A 26,199-nucleotide genomic window follows, 5' to 3' on the forward strand; every position below is an offset into this window, starting at 1 on the left:
TGTGTTTTACTTACAGTAAACACAATTTCTGCAGAGAACCATTTTTGTTTCGTCACCTCTACCAAAATACTCGTTGTGATGCTGTTAACGGCATTATTTATTATGGAAATTATATTTCCAGCAGGACTGTCTCTAGCGTTCAGGCCAAGGTAATTCAATATACCCGGGCCAGCGAAACGCTTTTGAGGTTATATAATCAGTTGTTTTGTATGTGATTCTTTTGTAAGAAAACTGGATCTGTGCAATGAACATCCACAGTGGAGTCAAAGGGACTCTATGACTCACAGATTTTTCACTAGACTATGGCTGTACGTCTGTTGATAAAGCAAAAGTAAATTAAGAACGTGACAAAATAGCAAGAACATGTGGTGTCAGTCTTTTCATCATCCATAGATTTAACTACATACAATCGTCATTTAATCAAACATACACATCTATGAACAATGGGAGGAAACTGCATGATTTAAATTTAGATGAGAATTCCTAATTAAAAGTTACTTGTAAATTATAGCATAGATGGATTGCCAATGTGGATAGAATATATATATATATATTAAATTGACTGTTTAACTATTTTCTTACCCGTTAAGCATTAGCCAATTCCTTACACTGATTTTTAGGCTGTTCTATCCCCCCCTACTTTTTGTAGTAAAGACAAAACGACACATCTTACTGTAATATAAAACAAAAAAAAAAAAAACAAGACCACACTGATAAGAAAAATGTCCAGGTTTTATTGTGTATTGTGGCTGTAGTCTATGATTACTGTCAAACGCATTAAAAAAAAGAAGAAAAGGACAGCATGAAAGCATAATTTCAGAGGGGGAGAAAAACCACGGCAAACTTCATGAACCCCAAAATTCTTTGGTTTGCAAGTGCAAAACATGGCCTGTTGGAGGGAACCATGGTGGTGTTAATGTTGTGAGGAGAAAGAGAAAACTACTTAAGCTCAAAATGTGTTGAATCTAAACAGAGAAGCTGAATCTAAAAACAAACATAAGTCGAAACAGAATAAGCAACTTAAAACCTGAACGTAGATCTACAAACCAGTCAACAGCAGTGCTAACAGAGCTGAGCTGACAGTAATGAAGTCAACAGTAGAGCAAAATGAGTCAGAGTAAAGAACAAGGGAGGACAGGGTACACATTAATGGCATCGGTCAGTTGTTTGTCCTTCTGGTAGCTTGAGTTCAGATATTGAAACGTGGAATTCCAGCATCATGCAGATCAGCAGAGAAGCAGACAGGGGCATCTGATAGGTCAGCTGGCTCTCAGCAAAAAAAAAAAAAAAAAAAAACACATTGCAGTTCAATTGACTGGGCTGGTCTGAAAAAATCCACATACAATCCGGTGTTTGCCTTTTTTTTGCCAACAAGGCATAAATAAGACTGCAAGAGGAAGACAAGAGTGCTCTACTCTCCTTCTTCAACTCCACCCTTCTCTCCTCCTCTTCCTCCATGAGCCATGCTTCATCTCCCAGTGCCCTTTACCAAGGCCTCACCCCTGTCCACCAGAACTGAGATGCTGGTTAGCCAAAGTTGTGAACGGCAAGCCTGAACATGTCATTGGTGCACACCCATGCATCGTTAATGTTCTTCAGGATGAAACACTGATGAAAACCAATGATATGGTCATCATCTGCCTGCAGACAAACAGAAGATATTCAGGCTTAAACACATATTGCATGCACACACTAAAGTATGTGCATCATATAGTATAACAATGCTGCATTAAAAAAACATGTTTTTTTTTGTTGTTGTTTTTAATTGTAGCTTTTATTATGGACTTGTTATGACACTCAACTGCACTGGTGAGAACCCTGGAATACACGTTACAGAAACCAATATTCATTGATAAGCTGCATGTAGCCACAGCTGCCATGGAGCATACTGACAGACACGTGGTTGCTATGACCCCCTCTGATGTCCACCAACATTCATGCGCAATTCGTATCTCTATGATACAATATTTATATTTATATATTTATTTTCATATTCATATCTGCACTCTCACTGTAAATACTTGTTGTGTTGTTGTTGTCCTGTCTTTATAATGTATATATTCTACATTGTCGTGTTTTTGTGTTTGTAAATATGTGGGGTGGAGAGAAAGTAATTTAGAATCTCTACATGTCTTGTACATGTAGTGGAAACGACAATAAAGCTGACTTTGACAATGTGGGTAAAGTGCCTTGCCAACGGTCAAGACAGCAATGACTGGGATAGAGAGGGATTCAAACTGCCAACACTTAGGTTATAGGACAATCCACTCTACTACTGACCTTATGACAATAACAGTTTTATTAGATTCTAATCTACTATTTATGTGCTGTGTACATTACAAATATCTTGATTCTTAATTGTGCTTTAGCTCTGACAGTCAAAATAAGAAAGTGATACATAAAGTAGTTGAAACATTTTTTACATTCAATTTGACATATGTTATAGCTTGAGTTTATCATGTAAGAACAACTGTTACCATACTCTGACATATTGTATTATTCGCATTGCTACTCACTTTAAGCTGTCCTACAACCATGCTCAAGATGCAGTTGTCTGGAGTCGGCTGGTGGTCCTGCGCCGTTATACTGTGGGCGATTTTTGTGAAGGGGAGACTCTGCCACACAGAGACCAACCAACAAAAAAAAATCTACATTAATGCAACCTTGAAACAGCAGTAGAGTACGTATTGTGCGCACACACTTTCAAAACTCAAGTTTACAGAAACACTTACAGTGAGTTTCTCAACAATCGCTCTTTTTCCCTGACAGGGCTGCCCTTCCCATGTAAGGCATGAGGCATCGATCTGAGTGGGAAGAAATGGAAAACAAGATAGTGGGCAAAGTCAAAAGCCACATCAAATCCCAAAAAAACAATATTACGATAAAAAATAAATCAATTCAACTTTAGTTATATAGCACTAATTACAACAACTGTTATCTCAAAGCGCTAGCAATGTATAAAATTTGTAATAAAAAGGAAAAAACCCAACAAATTCACATGAACAAACATCAGCGACAGTGGGAAGAAACAACTCCCCTTTAACAGGAAGAAATCTCCAGCAGAACCAGGAATTTCAAAAAGGGGGCCAAAAGATTACACTTGTTAAACTGGCAGTCACAGCAATATAATTTATATATCCATCCCTGAACTAAATAAATAACCCGCAGTGATTGTGAAACACAATTTGCCTGTTGTGGAGTAAAATAACATAAAAACAGCATGGGAAAAGTGAAATTTGTTTTGCAGACAGTAGTTACGATCAAGCAATTCTGACACAATGGGATAATGACTACCATTGGCTTGAATTGTCAATATTCAGTTATTAACTAGCAATCAACGAAACACTTCTCTGAGTAAACAAAAGTCAAAGATTTTCTAATTCAATTAAAAATAATCAAATATGAAGAGAAAAGTCAACTATTCCAACCTGGACCTGATGATATAGCTTTTATACTTTAAAAATAAGGGTAATCAATACCTAATGAATTCCTTTTTATATTTCTATATAAGGCAATCACACATTGAAATTTTATATTAAACTTAGGTTAATTGATTATTTTCCTAAACTTATACTATTTGGTGTCCGCTGCAATGAAAGGCGGAAGCTCTCAAATGTCGTTGTACAACTGTATAATCACAATAAAGGGCATTACGTTCTACACTCACATATATGGATCCAAGTTGTGATCTGTCAGAGTCAAACATCTGATAGTAGTGCTGCACAAAGCTGGATCCTATCTGCTCCCACAGAGGAGTCTGGTCCCCCATCCTGAATCACCCGGCAACACGATCTGAGATAGTGGAAAGGGAAAGTGGGTCAAACAGGCCGAGTGGGACCAGGAAACATATCACTGCACAAACCAGTTAAATAATAAATCCAATAAAGCTGCTTCTTAGAGACAAGACAATAATGTTTCAGTTTATTAAACATTAATTTATTGAACAGGCCCGTGTGATTATTTATGGGAGTTATTACTTTTCTTTATATTCAAAACACCAGGCAGTGTTAACATTATAAACCACAGTAACAATCAAACCAATGTAATAAATGTGCTTTATTCTCTTTTTAAAGCTAAGAAGCTTTTTTAAAGTGAAGCAATTTACACCAGAAGCTCCCAAAATACAATTCATACAATCGCACTCATAAAAAATTGTCATGTTTCTGAAAATGTTTAATTTTGTGACTCTCCTGTGTTTTAAGTATCATTTTTAGCACTGGCTTTTGTAAAGGCACATTATCGTTTTGTTTTAAAATAATTTAAAAAAATATACCAAGTTGTCATATTTTGTGATTTTATTTGTTTTTTGTTTTTTTTGCACCAAGGGAAGCAATTCAGGTTCAATAAAAGTATTGTTTCGAATGGCATAACAAACTCAAAATGTAATTTTTATTGAGTATTTGTATCACTGAACAAGTAAAGCAAAGACATACTTGAAATACAGATGTGCTTCTTTTTCAGAGGTAAAAATTATGGAAAGAATTATAAAATGAACTGAAACATTGAAATAAAAAAATGTCTTACAAATAATAGAGTATAAACTTAACTTTGAAATACTACATGGAATTACTCAAATGTTAAGTCACTTAATTGTACTTCTCTTCGCTTTTTGGAATCATAATATTCTTGGTTATTTGATGTGATTGTACAGGGTTGACAAAAAATAAGATTTCGGCTTCTGCCAATTACTTTTTCAGTTTTTAGATTATCATGCATAATGTAAAGACACTGGCATAAAACAATTTGTAAACATAATTCATTGTCTATTTCACTTGTTCTTTATGCTTTACCTCAAACTCACACAATCTAAAATGTTGGACCAAAGCCAAGCATACATCAAACCGCCTTCAGAAGCAGATGTGGTGTTTTCTATTTTCAGCATATACATTTATTCAACGTATAGAATGTTTGACGTTGATTACATGTCATAAGTGAGAGAATTATCCCAGGAAAAGGCATAGAATAGGAATATGTATTTTTTATTTTTTTTTAATTAAGAATTATGCCTGTGTATTATTAATGCTATGAGGGAGTATAATTAAGCATGTAACATGCAAGGTTTGCAAATTGTTTTGTTTGTTTTTAAAGGAGGCACTTCTGAGTTTACTTGTGTTGAATCATACACACACAAGAATATATCAAAGATCATTGGATTCACAGCAAGCATGGTGACGCTGCTTTTAGTTGTTATGCTGCAAACAAGTGGAACAAACTGCCAGCAGAGCTGAAGTCAGCATCCAATGTGAACATTTTTAAATCCAAGTTAAAGGCACTCTTTTTCTCTGCTGCGTATGATTGAGAGGGAGTTGTTGAGCATGTTTAATATTTTCACTGCTGATTTTAATGTTCTAATTGTTTTTTCAGCTGTTAAATGTTTTCTGTTACACTTTGTGATCATGTAAAGCACATTGAATAACCCTGTGTATGATATGCGCTATACAAATATATTTGCCTTGCCTTTTATTCTTTGATTTGAATAAACTAAAACTTAATTAAAAAAAGACAAGCTTTTTACTTTCTTTTCGCTTCATGCCATGCAGAGGAAGCCCCTGGGGTGTGTGTGATGAGGATGTTTTGCTGTGCCTGCAGTAACGCGTGTGTCCGCCTTGGTGACACTGACAGCACAAGTCACGTGTTCCTACATTGCTATACACGGCGATCACTGGTCGCTGTGAATGTTAGCAGCAACATTAAAACAACACGCCAGGAATCCTGACCTGTTGCGGGAACCTCCAGCTGCCCTGTGCATAGTTTACCGCTAATGGAGAGGTAGTAGCAACAGACTACAGCTGTGGTTAGATGCTTTAATACTATAAAGGCAGTTTGCTGTTAGCAAAACTAGCGCGCCTACAGCTAGCGCGTGAGCGGTCAACTTTGCTAGCATGAACTCAGCTCGTGCTGCTGGGAGAAGTTAATAAAGCAGCGGAGTGTTTTCGTCAGGCAGTGTGAGACCACTGATAGATTACATCAGCAGGCAGTTCGCCAGGATTGCTGGACTGGCGTTGTAGCTAAAAATAATCTGGGCCCAAACAGGCAGCTCCTGAATCCCGGAGTAGCTACCCTTCATAGGCGTGCCCGATGTTAGCCTCAAACCGGGCGGGAGCAGCCGATTTATCTACTTATCCCGCGTTAACCGACTTCAACGACAGGGCTAAACTAATATTCATTGTTTTGACAGTTGTTTTCATTCACTATTTCGTGCTAGGGCAGCGTAAAGACAAGTAATAAAAGTTACCTCTCTCAAATGCCGAGGCCGGCTGCACGAACGCCCAGCGCAGTGTCCGCTCAGTTACGTCAGCACGCAGGCAACGCCGTATGCGGCCCAGTGGATTGTGGGAATAGTAGTCTTTTTTTTTTTTTTTTTTTTTAAATAACGAACGCTACTATTCTTTGTTTCTTGGATTTTGACTTTTCACAATAACTACAGCTGATTAAATGCGCTGTTTGTGAAACATTAACACTAAGCAGCTCTTCGTGTACATGGGGTTTAAGGGAGCTTTTAAAAAATGAATATATTAATCCAAATTTGATTGCAAATTCTCGTGATATTACGCGTTGTTAGAAACAGTTATTAGTCAATAGATATAGAATAGATGGATAGTAGTGACGTTGAGATGACGAAACATCATAGGCATCAGAGCCACATGGGTCGAGAAATGTAGGACCAAATAATTTCACTACATAAATTATCTCATTTGTGTATAATAACATATTTTTTACAAAAAAGAATTTCACAAAAAATACTATTATATGATATTTCAGGTTGTGTAATTATGTTTTTTTTCTGTCTATCCAAGAAAATAGCGAATCCACTGAAAATGCTTGTGTAACTTGGACATTGCTGTACAGAACAGGGGATTGTATTCATTTTTTATAGAAATAACAGTGCTGAATTCTGAGACATACAATAATGTACTCATTTGTTTTATGCATGCACACGTACATACATAGCTGCCTCGCAATGGGAACGTAATGGGGATCTAGTTGGGACACAATTGTCTTGAATCCAACATCGTTCACAACATTGTATGGCTGCGTTTCGGTGCAAGAAAGTAAATACAGTGTCTGTTACCTGTCTTTATTTACACAATAAACAAAAGTAAACATGATAAATTGTTATAGTGCATTTGTAATATTGTAATGACTTACCTTGACTTGGTGAAGCTCCAGCTTCCTCCTTATTCTCCTGCAAGGCACAGTATTGCCTTAACATGAATGAGGTGTTGTTGTGCCCCAATTCCTTGGTTCTCAATGAAACCCTCACCTTTGTGTAGAATGATAAACCATGAAAAATACAGTTCTTGAGAAGCAAACCCAATGAATCTGAAATAATGTTAAATTTAGCAAATCTAAATGTTCTCACACAGGAGAAATCTTCATAGCTGGCTCCATACGCTTATATATTTTTCTGTCCTTCCTCTCTCAACTCTCCAAACTTTATAAATGAATTATGTCTAGAGAGACAGAGAAGAATGAGGTCTGTGGCTGGTAGGAGTAGGATTTTATCTTTATTTTAAAGCAAATGTATTACTACATTGGTGTTACCTAAGTTATATCCCACAACTCTTGCACAATCAAAAATTGTTTTGAAGTATAGAAGAAAAAGAAGAATATATCAAATGTATTTATTTAGTCTAATTCTTTAAAATGACAATTGTTGAAGCCAACCAAGTTGTCACCAGAAACCACTCAATCACAATCTCATGGACAGCAATGACATTTTCAATAAAATCATTTTTTTTTTTTTTTTTTAAAGAAGAAGAAGTATTTATTCATTCATTAAATATTTTAAGCAGTGGTTATATATGTATACAAATTTATATCTTTACAGCTGACTGACTGAAGCAAACAATATGGTACTTCCATATTATGAGTAAGCAAATGCATTTTTTAAAATATGAAAAGAGATGATCAAATATTGAAATGTGAAAAATCCCAAACTCAACATCAGAAATGCTTCCATTGTCAATGAAAATCAGCATCATTTCCTGAATCAAACAGAAGAGAGATGGCACTGTGCTTCACATTGAGAAAAGGTTTCACTCTCTGCCCCCTCCTCATCCAACTTAGCTGTCTTCACGACTTCTCTGTAAAAAAGACAAGACAAATTACATTATAAAAACCACATAGACTTTACTCAAACCACACACATATACAGGCTTATGTGCGTCTATATTTGTATCACCTAGACCCCTGTAAACAGAGCATGTCACTTCCAGGGTTTAACGAATCCTTAAGGTTGGACTGTGCCAGGCTTTGCATTTCAGAAGCATGATCCTCCTTAGGAAACATAAGATAAAAGCTATTCAGTTATGTTATTTTTTACATTTATTTTACATAATTTACAATAAAGTAAAGTCTGCAGCTGTCAATCAAAAATAAAAATCCACTTTATCATGCAGGACATTACATTATGGCAGTGGCTATCCATACGGTTGCCGTATCAATATACCAACATTCTATCCATACACAGCGCCCCTCATTGGCCAGTTTGGATCATGTGATAGGTCAGTCATTGGCCAGTTTAGGTCATGTGATTAAGACTAAACCAAACTGTAAACCTAACTCTAACCCTAACACTAAAAATTGTTGCGATATAGGGTCATAACCCAACCCTAAACCTTAACCTAAACCTAAGATGCTACGTACATGTACTTAGGTAGACGTACCAATAGCACCGGGGGTTGTAAGTACGGCAAACGTACAAATAGACACTTTCTTACATTATCAAAAATTTAGGACAGGATTAACACACAACTTATCACTCTCAGATGTACATGTTTGTATATTTATGATCAGGAGCAAAACATGTAACACCTAATGAATTCTGGTTAGGACACTATATGTACAGTACCTTTACATTGAAAGGAGCCTGTAGGCTGGTCTGCTTTTTGTCTCTCTTTTGGACCTCCAGCAGGGTGTGATACTCGGTCTTTAAAAGGTCAAAGTCTCCTTGCAATGTCTTCAACTGAAGAATAAAAATAAGTCAACTAACCCTTCAGGCTTGAAAGAATAAAAAAAAAAAAAAATCAACTTTGCAATAACACTATTACTTGTTATATTTGAAAAAGAGACACAATCTGTTTTTTTTTTACAAATTAATGTTTTCTTACATTTATATGTATGTGCCTTTCAAATTACACTTCTATATAATGTGTATAGTTCACAGTATATAGCACAGTATGTGCATGCATGAGGAACCTGTGCTAGTGTTTGTTTGTGATTTTCTTCCAGGGCATCCCAGTCACGTCGGGGTACAACATCCCAGTATTCTGCTCTGAGCGTGGTGAGCTCTTCCTGAGCTTTGGTTAAATCTTCCCGACAAACTTTAAGGGCAAGATGCAGCTGCACAGGGTCCTCATGGTCTGTTATACACCAACAAAAGCACAAATCTTTGAATACATTATGATTCTGATTTATGTGTTGTAAAGAAGCTCAGCATTTAATGAGTTAATTTATGACAACGTTAAATATACTGGGTAAATATTCTATTTATGATCAGATGTCAAACATATTCTTGAAAAATACCCACAGGATGAATGAAGAATGAATAAAAAAGAATGTTTCACCAGTCTTTTCATTGGTCACATCTTCCTCTTTTCCTGAACATTTCATCAGGTCATTGAGCTGCCAAATCAGCATTTTTCGAGCATCACACTCCTCTTTGTACTGGACGTACTGTTTGCCCAGTTCTGACTGGAGATGGTCCACCTTGAACGAATAAATAAATCACTTTCAGAAACTGAAGAGAAAAAGAAAAACTTAACTTTTGCATCTGACAAGAAATATAATTCAGTTAAATGTGGTGTATTATTGTTATTCTGTCCAAATGTTGTTTTATCAATAGGTTTGATTGGCATCTTTTATGTAATTGAGAATGAGATGTTTTCTTTTATTATGTTCTTCATGGGGATTGGATTAGAAATAAAAATCAATACTGTTGTTAGTTTGTTATTGCAGCACTAACAGGTGATCACACAGAAAACATGAAAACTCCATAGATAAAATGTCCCAGGATTAACAAATGAGCAAAAGAACACATAAAATAGATTGATTAAAAACCAGAAAATGTTCTTTTTAACCAATTTGTTAGATACCAATATCTGCATTGTTTGTTCTTTCTCCTTTGCTTCTTCAATTTCCTTCTTCATTTGCTTAATCTGGCATTTCATGCTTTTGATTTCAGCTTGCTCTTCTCCCCATCGAGCCTGAATCCTGCGGTCACATTCCTCGGTCACCAGCCTCACACGGGATCGCAGTGGTTCCAGGTCTCTGATCTGATCCTGTTGATTCGCTGAAACGTTGAACAAAATGTGGACATACTGAATAACTACAGGAATTTGTTAGAAGTTCAAACAAGTTAAAATAAAAGCATTTCAAAAGCTTAATCACAGTTTATCGGTATGTTATTATCAAATCCTAAATGTCAGAAACGAGAACATTATATAAAGAGAATTTAGATTACTTTATGTAAAGCTAAAAAGGTTACTCTGTTTTAGCAAAGTTGGCATACATCTACACAAACCAATATAAACAAAGCATATATGAGATGAATACTAATTGTTTGTGGTAAAATATACTTATACATTATTGACTTTTTCCCAGATTTATAATGAAAAACTTTAGGTGAATAGATACAAAATTTAAAAAGTCTGATAAATTGGCATGGTAAAATTAACATGGAGGTAGCCAGCTTACCTAAATTAGTTTCATATTGTTTTTTGATGGCAGAAAGAAGAGGTTGATAGGTTTTGAATGCTCTGATGAAACATCCAAATACCTTGCTGTAAACCTGTTAACCAGGGGAAGACAAAAATTAAATAAATAAATAAAATAAAATAAAAAAACATCTTGGTCAATCAAATACCTTGTTTCAGTAACAAAAACGTGTGTTTCAAAAGAATAGATTTTGAAAACTTGTCACTGCCCATCTTGAGTTTTTAAACTTGTCTTTGTCATCAATACTCAACATCAATATTGGCAAAATCTAGTTTGATTGGAAATCATCTAACAGGAAAATGCCTGTTTGCCATAATATCAATGTAGTTGTGTTATAGTTGTTAGTTGTTATAGTTGTTTTTATAGGTCAGCACACTCCCCTAACTCCTCTTCTGTGTAACTCTGTTTTTAAGATGTTAAGCCAAAACATGTCTTCCTGATTTTTGTGTTACTTCAGCTTTCTGGCTTTGCCTTCATGTGTCACACATGGAACTAAATACTGTAAATGAATTTCCATAGAAGTATATATAGTTGTCTTCATGTTCTTCTTTCTCGTGATATACCAAAAAACTTTTGAATAACTTGATTTTTAGAAAAATATATAAATTCACCGATTTCTATAGACAACTCCTGATTTGAAATTACTGGTATGGAGCAACATATGTAGCTTGCCTGTAGCTTCAGTTCTTCACATTTTGGCTCATTTGGGTTGATATTTTTCAGCTCTTTGTTCAAATAGCATTCCAGGTTTACGAGGAGATGAGGTTTTTGTCCTTGGCAGGCGTAAACGTAACTGCTTTCTTCCCAGCACAACTAGGAGTGATCACACACGCACACAAATATGAAGTTTATTTTACATTCTCGTTGATATAGACTGTGACTGTCTCGTGTTGCTCACCATTTTTGTTGTGCTGGTTTGGACAGAAAAAACTGGAAGAGTCCCAACTTCTTTACTTCTTTTTTCCAAATGGCCAGTGTGACTGGATGAATCATGCTCACTTGTACATCTGTAAGATCTATAAATACAGTCACAGCTCATGTTAAAAGACCGGGCAAAAGAATATACCACCATTGAATACAATTCTTCACTTGCCTTTCCATTTCTGATGACGTTAGACTGGTCCAAACATCAACAATAACACACTTGTTTTTTTTTTCACTGCTTATTTCAAGCTCAGGGGTTTTGTTGTGTTCGGCACCTCAACTTGTTGCATGGTTACCATAGTAATGTAAACATTACCAGAGTGAGAGGACCCGCAAATAGGAGTCTTTTAAGGGCCTGAATAATTTTCTACTGAACATTACCAAATGCACTCCTTAATACCAGAAGAAAATATATCAGAAGTATTTTTTTTCTTTAGTATGAAAGAACTGCGATAATTTATTTTATTCATTAAAAAACAAAAATATATACATGTAAGATTTACAATCAACAGTTTATACATATATATATATATATATATATATATATATATATATATATATATATATATAATGCAAAAAATAAACAAATAATAAATCATTGAATATCTATTCATATTTAGGCAAGTGACTGTTTTCCTCCTTATTAAAACTTGTTGCTTTGAGATTATAATTCCACCTGGAATAATCATAGAGGGGCTACTATAAATAGCATTAAAAGGAACATTTAGAAGAGGCAGCTTTTAGCATTTAGTGTATCAATAATAAAAAACGTATGTCTAAAATATTTTATTTGTTAAGTATAAGTGTACAACTTATATCCAGGGCTCTTGTTGTGAAAGGCTCAATGTTGAAGTTTTTTTTTGTGGACAGTAATACACAGAAGTTACCCATTTGTTTGTTAAACTTCATAAAACATATTTTTATTGCTGTCGTTAATGTTTTGTTTTTTTTTTAATCACACTTGCACTCATAAAAAGGAAGGAGAAGCATTCCTAAAAGCTAGATAGTTGTTTTTTACTGTATGCAAACAAATTATCAATCAATTTCATACGACAGAACTACATTTCCGAGCAACTATTTCTGAGAGGTCACTAGGAAACTACATTTCCTAGGAGTCCCTCTCATTGGAAAGCCATCAGCAGAGCAACAGCTGAGAACAGTCATTGTAGTCTCTTCAATAGGAGTTTGCATTGTGGAAGCACAGCGCTGGACTACATTACCCAGGCGCCTCTGTTCCTGCCTACAGTACATTCTGCTGCTTATCCGGGGATGTCACACCACTGCTATTTTCTCCCCTCAGTCCCTCTCACTCTCTGCCTACAGCTCCAGCGGACTGACGGGTTTTTGGATAGAAGAGGCGATCATAAAGAAAAAAACAGAAGGCCGTGATAAAAATAAATAAATAATAATAATAAAAATGGCAGAGCTCGGAGCGGGAAGCTTGCCGTTGGTTGACCCTGGTGTTTATAACTACCAGGAGCAGGACCTGAACGAGAGGCTGAAGCGGCTGTACCCGGCTGTGAACGAGGAAGAGACCCCTCTCCCCCGCTCCTGGAGCCCCAAGGATAAATACAGCTACATTGGACTATCACAGAACAACCTGCGGGTCCATTACAAAGGTTAGCGTGCTGATATCTTCATCCCTGATGGGTGTGAATGAAGAACCTGTGTTCATAGTCAAGGGAGAGGGGAGGGGAGGGGGTCCTCAGCTCCATATCTGTCACTGTGTTGATGCGGGGGTGCAGGGGCCCACTTTCTCTCTCTCACACACACATTACAAACACACAGTTCGGTGACAGTGTGGGTATTTGTGCAGTGCTGCTGATAAATCTAGTCTGAGCTGCCTCTGTTACCGATCTAATGGTTACCTTGTTATTTGGTGACCAACTTCTTCCTGCGTCAGTGGGAATGTTGTTGGGCACTTTAGAGGAAGACGCATTGTTGTTTACTCCAGTGAAATTGCAAACAACACTAATAACAATGATGTGGTGAAGGACTTGTTAGCTCAGTGTGATAATCTATGCTACGTCGTGCTAGGTGCATCGTACGTGGCCCACAGACGGATCCTAAAAGTAATATATTATGGGACTATAGCGGGATGCAAATGACAGGACATCCACAATGACGGATGCACGTCATTTATCCCATTTTCAATGGTTAATGTGTTCGGATGGAACTACGGGGTGGTCACCAGTTAACGGGGAAACGTAGGAAACTGTAACATCTTATGTCCTCTAACCTTGCTTTGTTTTGTGAGGCGGAATGTCTGTACAGCTCACAGTTGTGCTGTGAACCCTGACAGTTTTAGTCAGAAAAGCCACCGCAGTGAATTTCAGCTTCTGCTGCCGTCTTTTGTTTCTATTGTGTGGCGAGGCCAGTTTTCATGTTATAACTAACATGTCATTTTCATAGTTCTGTAGTGGAGGGCCAAAATGCATGGGATATGGTTGGAAATCTTCGAATAGTCTTGAATACATAACAGCGTTTGCAAAAAAAAAAAAAAAATGCGCTGAAAGCATTGAAGCTGCTAGCCCTTGTAGATAACAAGCTAACGCTAGCTTACCTAGCAGCACCATGTAACTGGAAACTACGTGATAGGCAGGCTACACAATGAACACTATTCCAAACTTGTCAGCCTTTTACCTCGAGGCCTCGCTATTTTCTAGTTGTTTATTGTGAGTTATGTATAGATTAAAGGCATTTCGCTGTGTCTTCTCGCGTTGTTTCAGTGACACATGTTCTGGAAGTGTGTTTAAGGCAGACTGAATGCAAGCAGTTGGACTCCAGCATTCAGAGGAGTTTGCCTGTGAGCAGCAGCCTCAGGTCCAAGCTGTGTGTGTGACAGGAGGCCTCTGCTTTGCGCATTACACCAGGCCAAGTCAGCACAGGCACTGGGGCCTGACTATATACACAGTATATATGCACTATCACTAAGCAACTAACACACAACTTAATCAAACTAACTACAGATTAATACAAACATTTTGAATGAATGAAATATGATGATTAAGTAGGGCTGGGAGATGCATCGAGATTCAAGATGTATCGAGTTTTCTATTTTGGCGATATAGAAAATTACAATATTGATATACAGTAAATGTTTTTGTATCTTATTTTGCATCAAAATTAGTGCTAATTAATCTTTTTTTTTTTAATCTGACCTAAAATTTTAGAGAAACACCATCAACTTGAGGTTTTTCATTTAAATTACATCATTGTGGCAGATCAAAATATTGATGTATAACAAAGTGTCTTTATAAAGTCATTTATTGTTTTTAACAGACTTCTTCTCAGATACAGTGGAATGTAAATGGTTCTAATCCTAAGGGCTGCTGCCACCTTTAGTTTAGACCATCAGGGTAATATTGACTAGGCATGTCCCGAAATAACATTTTAATTTCCGATATGATACCGATATTGTAGCCTTGCGTATCGGCCGATACCGATATTGATCCGATACGATATCAGCATGAATCATACATACTTTTATTACTTTTTTAAAATTTAAAAATAAGTAAATAATAATAATTACACAGTAGGTATGAAAAAAACTGACCCATTTATTATTAACCTATTGGTTACATACATTTTAACCTTCAACATAATATCTACAGCATTCAACAATTGAATAAAATCAATAAGAAACTGAATTGCTAAAAAAAAAAAAAAAAACAGAAATTGAAGCCGATATTTGTTTTCAGGCTGACATCGGACCGATATTCGTTATCGGATCGGGACACCCCTAATAATGACGTGTACTTTTGTTTCCAAATAATAGAATATACATTTGAAATCAAACATCAGGTCCATATGAAGTGCTATAAGTTAGCATATTATAAACAGTAAGAACTAAGAACACTTTTATGATCAATACAATTATTGGACACCGAACTTGTTGCTTTTTCTCTCCTTCAGATAATTAATAATAAATAAAACGGACCCATAAATCACAGTGCTGTAAATTAGCATAACAAAAATAACATTGTTCATCACAAAGTGAAGTACTGTTTTAACATCAAGCAATCACTTCTAGTAGTAGTAGTAACCCCGCCCACATCCTCTACCACCAAGAGTGGTCGACTGTCTACTACAATCATTTACCTACTGACTTTGTTCATTTGTCACTCATGGACTTATTCATTTTGGCTCTGATCCCTGTCATCTTGTCCAGTGTGGACCGGCCACTCGGTCTGATGTTAGTGTCCACAGGACCGCTGTTTATGCTTGCTGCTACATAGTTAGCATTGAGGTGCTAGCTGCTACATAGTTAGCATTGAGGTGCCAACTGCTACATAGTTAGCATTGAGGTGTCAACTGCTACATAGTTAGCATTGAGGCGTCAACTGCTACATAGTTAGCATTGAGGCGCCAGCTGCTACATAGTAAGCATTGAGGCGCTAGCTGCTACATAGTTAGCATTGAGGTGCTAGCTGCTACATAGTTAGCATTGAGATGCTAGCTGCTACATAGTTAGCATTGAGGTGCTAGCTGATACATAGTAAGCAATGAGATGCTAGCTGATACATAGTTAGCATTGAGGTGCTGGCTGATACAAAGTAAGCATTGAGGTGTTGGCTGATACATAGTTAGCATTGAGGTGCTAGCTGATACATAGTTAGCATTGAGGTGCTAGCTGATACATAGTTAGCATTGAGGTGCTAGCTGATACATAGTTAGCATTGAGGTGGAAGAGCTCCGTTCATCCACAAACTTTTTTTTGCACAATTTGCACACAAACTGGGCTGTAGTTTTCCATTCAGTGTTTTTTTCAAAAAAAAATTATTAATGCGCACAAAACTTCTCCTCAGGTTTTGCCTGTGCATCAGTATCATGGGTATACCAGAAACGCGTGCAAGGAGAAGGCTTCTGTTTGGGGTGCAAAAAAAGAAGCAATTTACGGCGTTAATTTTTCTAGCACGTTATTTTTTCCTGTAATTAATTAGTCGCAATTAACACATTAAAGTGACAGCAATCAAAATATCTGTCTCAGAACAGCATGAAAAGTACAGTTGGATGGATTTCTGAGTGCATCCTAACCCAGAACTCACTCACATGTGCTGTCCCTTAGAAGAGAAATAGCCTAAAGTGGCGCATGTTGTGCAGCTGTTTATTAATGAATGTTCCTGTGTGGCCTTTTGCATCAGCAATTTTAAAAAGTGAATTGTCTTTCTGGTAATACTTCATTTGAATTAAAATCATTGGGATTTATATCGTATATCAGCATTCAGAGCAAAATACCAAGATTTGAGTTTTGGACAGTGACGTGCCGTCAGGGTAGGCAAGGTAGGCAGTGCCTACCCAAGGGTGAATTGATATTTTGATTATTTGTTTTAATTATAATTTTTTTTCTTTTTTTTTTTTCTTTAATTATATAATTATAAATTATTTATTTTTCCATTTCCAATACCCTACAGTACCTATAAGTTTGAAAGTGTCCGCATTTTGTGCGTTTCATAGCCCAAATTACTAAACATTATTTTCTGGAACAGCTGCACAGTCTTTTTTTTTTTTTTCACTCCGCTGTAAGGCAGAGGGAGGCCACGCCCCCTCCCAAAGGCACGTTGCTCCTCTGCCTCCGTTCCCATTGCGTGTTTTTACGTGTTTGCGCATGCGCAGTCAGGCCCCCAAGATGACAACCATTTATGTGAAAAGGCAGTGTAGAGAGCTGCCTTTGCACGTAACCGCGCTATGCTAAATGCTATACGTTCACAGTTCACAGTGCATTAGTGAATTGATATCATGTGACCGCTGCTGCATCGTTGTCTAGCTAGTGGGCGGGATAACACTACAGTCATGATGACAGAGCTAGAGATGATAAAGAAACTTTGTTTTGAGGAAAAACGACAGCTTTTAAAAGATGGGAGACCAACACCTGAGCTACCAGACCTTCAGCTAAGGTAAGGTCAGAACATGTTTCATACTTTTCACAGTGAATGGAACAAAAGGAAGGATTGACTTTGTGGATGCTCCTCACTGAGGCTGTTCTAAGTTGTTGTTGTCATTTTCTCCGTGTTTCCAACACAAACAATAGCTGTGCTGCCTTGTCATGAGATATATCTTGTTGGGAGAGAATGGAGGATATAATAAATAATTGTTTATGTTTCTTTAAAGGTGTTTATGATGTTGATTTTGTTAGATGGCTAAATACTTGTTCATGTGGATCTTGTTTGGTTTTTTCTTTCTTATTATAAATTTTATATTTTGATAAGCGCATTGAGATGACTGTTGGAAATTGCTTTATACAAGTAAAATTGATTTGAATTGAATTAACACTTGACAGCAGAAACATATGAAATTGTCATTGGTGGTCTCGATTTGCAACGTGCCTATCCAACATTAGTGCTCACGGCGCGTCACTGGTTTTGGACCATATCGCCCAGCCCTATGATGAACTTATATTGACTTATTGGTAATCCGTATCAACTCACTATCATTCACCATTCTAAATTTTCAAATACAATGGAATTTGATACAAGAAATATGTAATGAAAACAAAATTTTGTTAAGCGTTAGCTTGGGAATTACAAACGGCTCAGATCAGATAATTGTCAGAAAATAATTTTTGGCAATTCAAAAGTTGTATCTTATAAATGCAGAAAGCCCAGCACAGAGCCACAGAATTTTCAAACAAAAAAGTTAATGCATCAGTTATATATTATAGCCCGACAAATTAATCGGCCAGGCTATTGAGTGATGACGATTAAGCTGAAATCGTCCAGATTAATTGGCAGCACCCATTATTCCTTCAGGATCTACTACTAACACAAACTAAGGTTGACATCAACAACCTCTCTGCTCTGAAGGAGCAACGCTGCCCATAATATCTAACAAAACAAAGTACGTTAGTAAATAACAAGTGCCAATCTAAAGATATTATTTTCACTGTATCATACTTTATTCACAAACAACACACATATAGAACTCCTATCAAACACACATTACAACGGGAACTGTTTAAAGATGAAAACAGTAAAATATACAGTAATTTTTATGAAATGTCATATTCACATTTTTTACACCTATTTTGACAGTCTGTGCAGCAGCTGTTTTATATTCAGTTAAATGCCCGACAAGTCATAGCAGCTCTTCTGATGACAGATAAAGAATTTAAAAAAAAGTTTTTCCTACATTCAAAATTTTTGCATTACAAATATTGCAAATAGTAAATGCAATCCGTTTGTTGTTTTGAATTAAAAAAAAAACGTAATAGGAATAAGTAATGTCACTCTAAAAAACAGAAGAAATCTCCTTCAAATTAAAACCACATAACTTTATCTTATTTCTTCCAACCAACAGCCCTCAACCAAGTAAAAAATGGGACTGTGACCTATTTTTGGGACCTGTCCCACGAGTTGAGAACAACTTTTATAGATCATACTCAATGATTTAATGCTGCAAACAAACAGTCGTTGCCGTGGTCTGCCAATCTGTCATATTAAAACTTACATGTACATGGAGATCAACTCTCTCAAGATCAAATACAAGCTTTCACAAGCTTTAGATTCAATCCCCACTAAACTAGGCAGCAACAGGTGACAGACTGAAAACTCCTGCTGTAGCATCACACCAGGTGAAATCAGTGCAGAATACGTACAAAACAAAACACTAATTCACAAGTCGCACATATATGTAATACTTGATTTAGCTCTTAAATAAACAACAACAATGATGTAAGAAGGTAATTCTTTGCACATTAGCAGAGGAAGGAGGTTGTGAGTGTGAGTATTTACTAGTTTAACTATGTTGTATGCATTTTTAAATACTATACATACTGACAAGACAGGGAGTGGTTAGAAACCTGTAGAGAATCCTAAACCTACAGATCCTAGATGGGGAAAACATCAAAATTAACTGCCAATCAAATAATAAATAGAAAAAAAATAACAATAACACAGCAGAACTGTAAAACTTAAGTCAACTGGGAGTTCAACTCACGACCCTCATGCTATTCAGATTAATCTGATGTATAGACTAATAATACATTACCAGATGATAATAGTCTTTATCAGAAGCCACCAACATTTCTATGCAAGAAAATACCTTCAAAATGAAAACTTTGTATCAAATTGTTGATATAACTTATTCTTGGGCCAGAATTGTATTAACCCTTGGTATTGTATTAAGCTGGGGGGCCGACTAATGATATCCCCTCACTCAAATTTTTTTGGTGGTTTTGTCTTTCATCAAAGCTTAATAATTTTCTAATCAAAAATGAAACTCTGCATTAATCTCCCTAACCGTTAAGAGGAGGGAAATACAGTAATGCCAGTCATGATTGGAGAACTTGCTCGAGAGCTTAGGTTTCCAAAGTGAGGTACGCAAATTGTCACAAGAGGTATGTGAATGAAAATGAAAAACACTGTCAACATTGGAAACTAGAATATAAATAGAGCAGCTAATGCTAGGTTAATGCTAATGTTAGGCTAATGCTATAGCAAGGTTAATGCTAGGTTAGAGTTTATGCTCAGTCAATGTTTTTTTTTTTTTTTTTTTTTTTATTTTTTTTTTTTTTTTTTTTCTCACCTTGTTTGCACATGCTGTTGAAGGTTAACACTACAAGAAGTGCAATCTTTTAACAGCAATGCATATTTTATTATTGCAATTAAATAAATGAGTTTATTTCATTGCATAATTGTGACCATCACCAGCCCTCCCTAGGGAAGGGTAAATACTTTATTAAAGGGAGGATGTAAAAGAGAGAGGGCAGTGTTACACCAGGGTGAGGGGGGTGGGGGGGGGGGAGTTAACAGGGAGGAGGGATACAAGATAGGAAAACGAATGGGTGGGGAATAATCAATAAGTTTCAAGTGATGTGATGTGAAATTGTGGTTGTGTATATTGTGCTTATTGTTGTGTTATCAAGCCAGTCTGGTGACCAGTGTGCGGCTTAGGAATAATGGTGGTGGCTGTGAGCAGAGGAGGAAGTGAGTGGAAGTTACATAAAACAGGTATTTGGGAACAACGTGTCTATGGTTGAGCCCAGTATGAGTGTTATCCCACAGCCCGAGGCCAGTGCGTCCATGACAAATGTGATTCCAAGAGCCGCTACTGCAAAACCCATGAGCCGCCCCCGGGCCCGAAGAAGCAGTCGGGCCAGCAGAAAGAGCGAGAGATCTAGGGGCCCCCGGCGACCACCCCACGGCCAAGCAGCCCCCCGAACGCCCCCAAGGTCCCAAGCCGAGAGGCTGCCATTGCCCCCCCCATACACACCCGAAAAGCCCCCAAGGAGCCAAGGACCAAGCGCACCACGCCACCGACTCCAACCCCCAACCCCCAGGCCCCCCAGCCCCCCACCCCCCCACCACCACCCACACCCCCGCGCCCAGCCCCCCGAGGGGAGGGCCCAGAGGGCCCCCGCCCGAGACCCCAGCGGAGGAGCCAAAGCCCACGCCCAGCAGACGACCAGAGCCACGCCGAACAGGCAGCCGGCGGGCACCCGCCGGTGAGCCCAGAGCCAGCAAGGACCCGACCCCAGGCCAGGAGGACCCGGAATGGATGCAGCACCAGGAGCAGCCCGCCCAGGGCGAACGACCACACCCCAAGCCGCATAAGGCACCAGGGGGCCGCTGGGAGTCCCCCCGCCAGTCCCCAGGCACCCCAACCCAGCCCCCCCGGGCGCCCCAGATGCTGATGCCGCCCGCGCCACGAGCTTCAGTTCTTTAAAGCCAGGGCCCCCTCCAGAGGCCAAGCCAGACCGCCCCGCCGGGATGTGGCCCCCTAATCCCACCCCGACACTCTGCCTCACGGGGGACTGCCCAAGCAGGGGCCGCACCAGAAGGTATGCAAGGGCGCGGCACGCGCCACCCGCCCCAGAAGACCCCCGCCAGGACCGGCCCGGCCAGCCGGCCAAGCACCCCGGGCCCCAGGAGTACCCCCAGGGACCAGGACCCCCCAAGGGCAAGCCCCCGGGCCAAGCCCCCCGGGACGCGCCCCCCACCCCAGCCCAGGTCCCGGCCACAGCCCAGCAGGACCGCACAGCCCCAGACGGCACAAGGCCAGCAGCCCAGGGCCCGCCGCCCCCCGGACAGCGCAAGCCACGGGGCAGCGCCCCCCGCCGGCCCGCGAGCAACCGGCGACCCCCACCGCGGGGACGGAGGCACCCCATCGGCACACATCCAGCGCGGGACAGCAGCCCCCAGCCAAAGATGCCCCGGACCCACCCACCAGTCCGCAGATGGCAGGACATACCCACCAGGCGGCCGAAAGCAACCTCAACCATCGGAACAGCTAACGCCGCCCCCCCAGTAAACAGCATCATCCCGAGGCGCCAAACAACCCTGCCCCAACCCCGGTGAGGACACCAGCACCCCCCAGCACACCCACCCCCCAAACCGGCGAGGCAGGCCGCCCCGGGCCCGCACACCGCGGGGCCCGCCCCCAAGGCCACCAGGAGACAAAGCAATCACCAAGCCACACCCAAGGGGGAGAGGCACCCCCGCGCCCCACCCGGCCGACACAGCCCGGAAAGACCCCGCAAGGAGAAACCCCGGCAAAGCCCCCCCGAGACCCACCGCCACGCCCGACCGCACCATCTTGATGTGCTTTTACTCTATGCAGTGGCCCAGCCACCAACAGAGGGGCCAGGCCCCCACCGGAGAGGCCCAAATATGTGTACCAACCCACCACCCTGTTATGGTGCCTCTCCATTCCCCAATGGAGAGGCACTTCCCGATCCCCTGTGTGAATGTGTGTGTTTGGTGAATGTATGGGGTGTAATTAAAAGAAGGGGGATGGAGGGGAGCGGTGCTCCCCCTCCAGCCTCTGTGGATTTATGTGTATGTGGTGTAATAGGCCGGAGGGTGTAAATGATGATACACCCTCCGGGGGGTGACATGTTGAGATGCGATTAAAATTGGAGGGATTAGTAGGGCAACTAGAGGTGGGAGGGCCGCCCCCACGCCACTACATAGTAACACAGGTGGCGGGCCCCTCCACCCCCAGCCCCACCATCCAGCCCCCCAAGGGTTGGGTATTGGTGTGTGGTGCATTTAGTGAGTGAGCCAGACCAGCTGGGAGTGGGGTGAAGTGAACATGTAGGAGGCCTGTCCAGTGTGAGCCGGGCCCGTCCGCGTGGCGGGCCACGCGAGAGGGTAGATGGCGCAGACGGGCAAGTGGCACTGCGGGCCCCGGAACAGCACAGCCGGAGACCCCCCCCCACGGCACCCCCCAGACCGCGCCGGCCCCGCGGAGCACGGCGACACCCCCCACCCCCGGGTACAGCCAGGCACCAACAACATCCCCCGGCGCCCCAGGGGGCGACCCCCGCCGCCCGCCGGCCCGGAGCAACGCCACCCCGCCACCAAGGGGAGCGGCCGAGCAGGGGGGAGGCCCATGCCCGCACCAGGGCCAGCACAGGCCCACCCGGCGCCACGATACAACACTCTCCACCGGGAGGCGGCCCCGGCCCCCCGACGAGAGAGGACGCCATCCACCGCCAAGCAGGGCCATCCCGCCAGCCACGGACCGGCAAGCCAGAGTACCGAAGCACCCCCAGCCCGGAACCGCCCCCCCACACCAACGGCGCCAATAGAGCCCCCCCCCCCCCACGGAGGCAATCCCCGACGACCCACACACCGGCACGAGACACCCCCCCGACGCCAGCACACCCCGAACAACAGCGGGCCCAAGGCCACCAGCCCCGCCCCGCCCAAGGCTGCGCAGCGCCGCCACGAGCCGCGGCCGGTCCCCGGGCAGATGGCCGGAGAGCACCTCCCCGGACACGTAGCCCAAGGATCCGCCCCCGGGGCACCCCCGCCCCGGAATCGCGCCCACGGCGCCCGGTGCACCCAGCCAGCAGACCAGCCAATCCCAACGCGGATCCACCGGGCCAGGAACCACGCGCCGCGCCCCCGCACACCCGCCCAATACGACCCCCGGGGAGGCCCCATAGCACCCCTCACCCCACCCCCTAGCCATAACGTCCACACCCCGGCCATCGCGGTCGTACAAAAAGCCCCCGAGGGGGCCCCGCCTGGCTCGCCGCGCAAGCGACATCCCTAGCAAAGGTGCGCCCCAGGGAGCCAAGCCAAGGACCCGCAAGGGCCAACGGAGCAACCCACAGCCACACCCCGCCACCCAGCAACCCAGGAGGCAATCGCCGACCCCGGGCAGCAGCCACCCCCAAAGCTACCCCCACCCCGGATCCCCCCGGACCGGAGCCAAGGACCCCACCACCCCAGGCCCCCCAACGAGACCACCCCCGAGCCAACCCACCCGGCACGGCACCGCCCGTCCCCCAGGCGGGAGCCACAGCCCCCCCACCAGTGCCCCAGGCCAACGGGAGCCCCCCAAACCCAACCCCACAGGATGGCGGGCGCAAGAGCAAAGGAGGAGGAGGGGGGAGGACGAGACAGGGGGACAGGGAGCAAGGGGAAGGAGCGGCAGGGGAGCACGCAGGGCCCCAGCCCCAGAGACCAGCCAGATGCGCATGCAAGGGGCAACGGCGCCAAATCAAACAGCCCCGGGACCCCGTGAACACCCAGAAGGAATGCACACCCGTGCTGAGGCAACAAGGCACCCCGGCAACCCACCCCAGCCCCCCTGACCAAGACCACCCCAGAGGCCCAAGGCGGCCCCGGCCTACAGTTGGGCTAGTGCGTTAGTAAAGAGTGGTGCTGGCAGTCGCTTGCAGGCTAGATCATCAGGCTTTTAAAAATTTAGATTTAATGCAATTAAAAAAGGAGTCCAACGCTCCTCAAAGCACGTTATTTTTTTTTGTTTTCTGAGAGCAGACATCTTTTCCATGGAAATAAATTCTGTGAGGAGATTTTGCCATTGGTTTATGTTTAAGGATTTTTTGTCTTTCCAATTTAGTAATATTGTTTTTTTTGCAATGGCTAGTGCCGCAAGGATTGATTGTGATTGGTTTGCTGGAGGTTGAAGCATTGTCAGGTCTCCAATCAAACAAAGATTTGGAGATAAAGGAATTCTGTAGTCCAAAATGGAGGACAGTTTTTCAGTGATTAGAATCCAAAAGTGTTGAACTGGGGAGCAAAGCCATAAGGCATGTAAATAGGAATCCGCTGTATTCTGGGTGCACTGAGAGCAGATGTCTGTTGCTGAGAAGCCCATTTTATGCATTTTCTGTTGGGTAATGTGGGATCTGTGGAGGACCTTGTATTGAATTAGCTGAAGGTTTGTGTTTTTTGTCATCTTAAAAGTATTACAACAAATTTCTGCCCAGAAATCAGTGCTCGGGGTGATTGAGAGTTCGGCCTCCCACTTCGCGATTGGTAAGTAATTACAGTTAGTGTTCGAAAGCGCTCTGTATATTTTTGAGAGTTTTTTTGATTTTGTTGAGATTTTTTTCATATATATAGCCAGTTCTGGAGGTTGTAACGTAGTTAAGTCTAGTGGAGTGGTTTTCTTTATTGTCTCTGTTACTTGTAAGTACTGTAGAAAGTTACTTTTATTTATATCGAATGCTTGGGTTAGATTATTATATGACCTGATCTTGTCATTTTCAAAAAGGTCTTGGAGATGAGTGATTCCACTCTCTTCCCATGTCTTCAGATAGAGTGGTGTTTTTTTATTTTTAAAGTCGGGGTTGTGCCAGATTGGAGAGAGTATACTAGTTTTTAATTGGCTATTTGTGATGTCCAGGGCTTTCCACCATGCAGTCAGTGTGGAGGCAATTAGTGGGTTTTTAAAGCAGTTGTGATGTTTGAGGGTCGCAGTGATAAAAGGGAGATCAGAGAGTTTAATGTGTTTGCAGTCTAACTGTTCTATTTCTAGCCAGGTGTTGTAGTATTCTTTTGGATTTAGCCATTCTGTTAAATATAGTATTTGGTTTGCTAAGTAATAATGCATGAAATTAGGGGCTTCTAAACCACCCTCGTCTTTGTTTTTTTGAAGGGTAGAAAGGCTTATTTTAGGTTTTTTATTTCTAGTATAGAATTTTGTAGTTGTAGAATCTAATCTTTGAAACCATTGTTTTGGTGGTTTCAGTGGTATCATTGAGAACAAGTAGTTTATTTTTGGTAAGATTTTCATTTTAACTGAGGCTATCCTGCCAAGTAGTGAGATGGGGAGATTGTTCCATCTCCGCAGATCTTCTGTGACTTTGTCCAACATCGGATCATGATTTAGTTTAATTAATTCATTTAAGTTTGGTGATATATTTAAGCCTAGATATTTAATTGTATTTGTGGTGGAGGGGTGTTGTGGATTTTGGTGTTCAGGATTCCAAGAGTTTTTTGTCAAAGGGAGGATTGATGATTTTGTCCAGTTAATGGAATAGTCTGATAATTTAGAGAAGCTGTTTATTAGATTAAATACTTCCTCTAAAGAGGATTGCGGTTCTTCCAAATAGAGTAAAATGTCATCCGCGTAGAGATTAATTTTGTGTTCTGAGATGGATGAGTGGATTCCTTTAATAACAGAGTTCTGACGTACAGCTGCTGCGAGAGGTTCAACGAATATTGCAAAAAGCAAAGGTGAGAGTGGACAGCCTTGTCTGGTTCCCCTCTGCAGTGTGAAGCTTTGGGATGTTATTTTGTTTGTGGTTACTGAGGCCTTAGGTTTATTGTACAGGGTGGAGATCCATTGTATGAATGA

At 41.2% G+C, this 26,199-nt stretch overlaps 3 protein-coding genes across 3 annotated transcripts in view; 1 reads left to right on the plus strand and 2 right to left on the minus strand.

The window, feature by feature from the left end:
• Nucleotides 1-711: 711 nt before the first annotated feature.
• Nucleotides 712-6,355, minus strand: nutf2 (nuclear transport factor 2). The gene is made up of 5 exons (XM_028449967.1): nucleotides 6,236-6,355; nucleotides 3,668-3,792; nucleotides 2,733-2,804; nucleotides 2,517-2,615; nucleotides 712-1,641 (listed from the first exon to the last, which is right to left on the minus strand). The coding sequence occupies exons 2-5, from the start codon at nucleotides 3,767-3,769 to the stop codon at nucleotides 1,528-1,530; spliced, it is 387 nt and encodes a 128-aa protein (XP_028305768.1). The 5' UTR covers nucleotides 3,770-3,792; nucleotides 6,236-6,355; the 3' UTR covers nucleotides 712-1,527.
• Nucleotides 6,356-8,181: 1,826 nt separating this feature from the next.
• Nucleotides 8,182-10,789, minus strand: tsnaxip1 (translin-associated factor X interacting protein 1). The gene is made up of 6 exons (XM_028448315.1): nucleotides 10,699-10,789; nucleotides 10,098-10,294; nucleotides 9,570-9,711; nucleotides 9,202-9,365; nucleotides 8,855-8,968; nucleotides 8,182-8,280 (listed from the first exon to the last, which is right to left on the minus strand). Exons 2-6 carry the CDS (start codon nucleotides 10,170-10,172, stop codon nucleotides 8,182-8,184), a joined length of 594 nt encoding a protein of 197 aa, XP_028304116.1. The 5' UTR covers nucleotides 10,173-10,294; nucleotides 10,699-10,789.
• A 2,124-nt stretch (nucleotides 10,790-12,913) lies between these two features.
• The window catches only part of ranbp10 (RAN binding protein 10), a 47,254-nt gene continuing 33,968 nt past the window's right edge, over nucleotides 12,914-26,199 (plus strand). Inside the window, exon 1 of the mRNA XM_028450336.1 lies at nucleotides 12,914-13,262. Within this exon, the coding sequence (XP_028306137.1) occupies nucleotides 13,061-13,262 (202 nt within the window). The 5' untranslated portion in view covers nucleotides 12,914-13,060. The remainder of the gene's footprint in view (nucleotides 13,263-26,199) is intronic.

Source organism: Gouania willdenowi, chromosome 6, assembly GCF_900634775.1.
Source record: "Gouania willdenowi chromosome 6, fGouWil2.1, whole genome shotgun sequence".
Classification (NCBI taxonomy): domain Eukaryota; kingdom Metazoa; phylum Chordata; class Actinopteri; order Blenniiformes; family Gobiesocidae; genus Gouania; species Gouania willdenowi.

Coding starts and splice junctions, on each gene's coding strand:
- tsnaxip1 (XM_028448315.1), bottom strand. CDS start 10,172: ATGAAATGCCAGATTAAGCAAATGAAGAAGGAAATTGAAGAAGCAAAG. Junction 9,712..10,097: donor AACAAACAATGCAGATATTG/GTATCTAACAAA, acceptor TATTCGTTCAAG/GTGGACCATCTCCAGTCAGA. Junction 8,281..8,854: donor AGGCTCCTTTCAATGTAAAG/GTACTGTACATA, acceptor ATGTTTCCTAAG/GAGGATCATGCTTCTGAAAT.
- nutf2 (XM_028449967.1), bottom strand. CDS start 3,769: ATGGGGGACCAGACTCCTCTGTGGGAGCAGATAGGATCCAGCTTTGTG. Junction 2,616..2,732: donor CGATTGTTGAGAAACTCACT/GTAAGTGTTTCT, acceptor TCTGTGTGGCAG/AGTCTCCCCTTCACAAAAAT. Junction 1,642..2,516: donor TGGTTGTAGGACAGCTTAAA/GTGAGTAGCAAT, acceptor GTTTGTCTGCAG/GCAGATGATGACCATATCAT.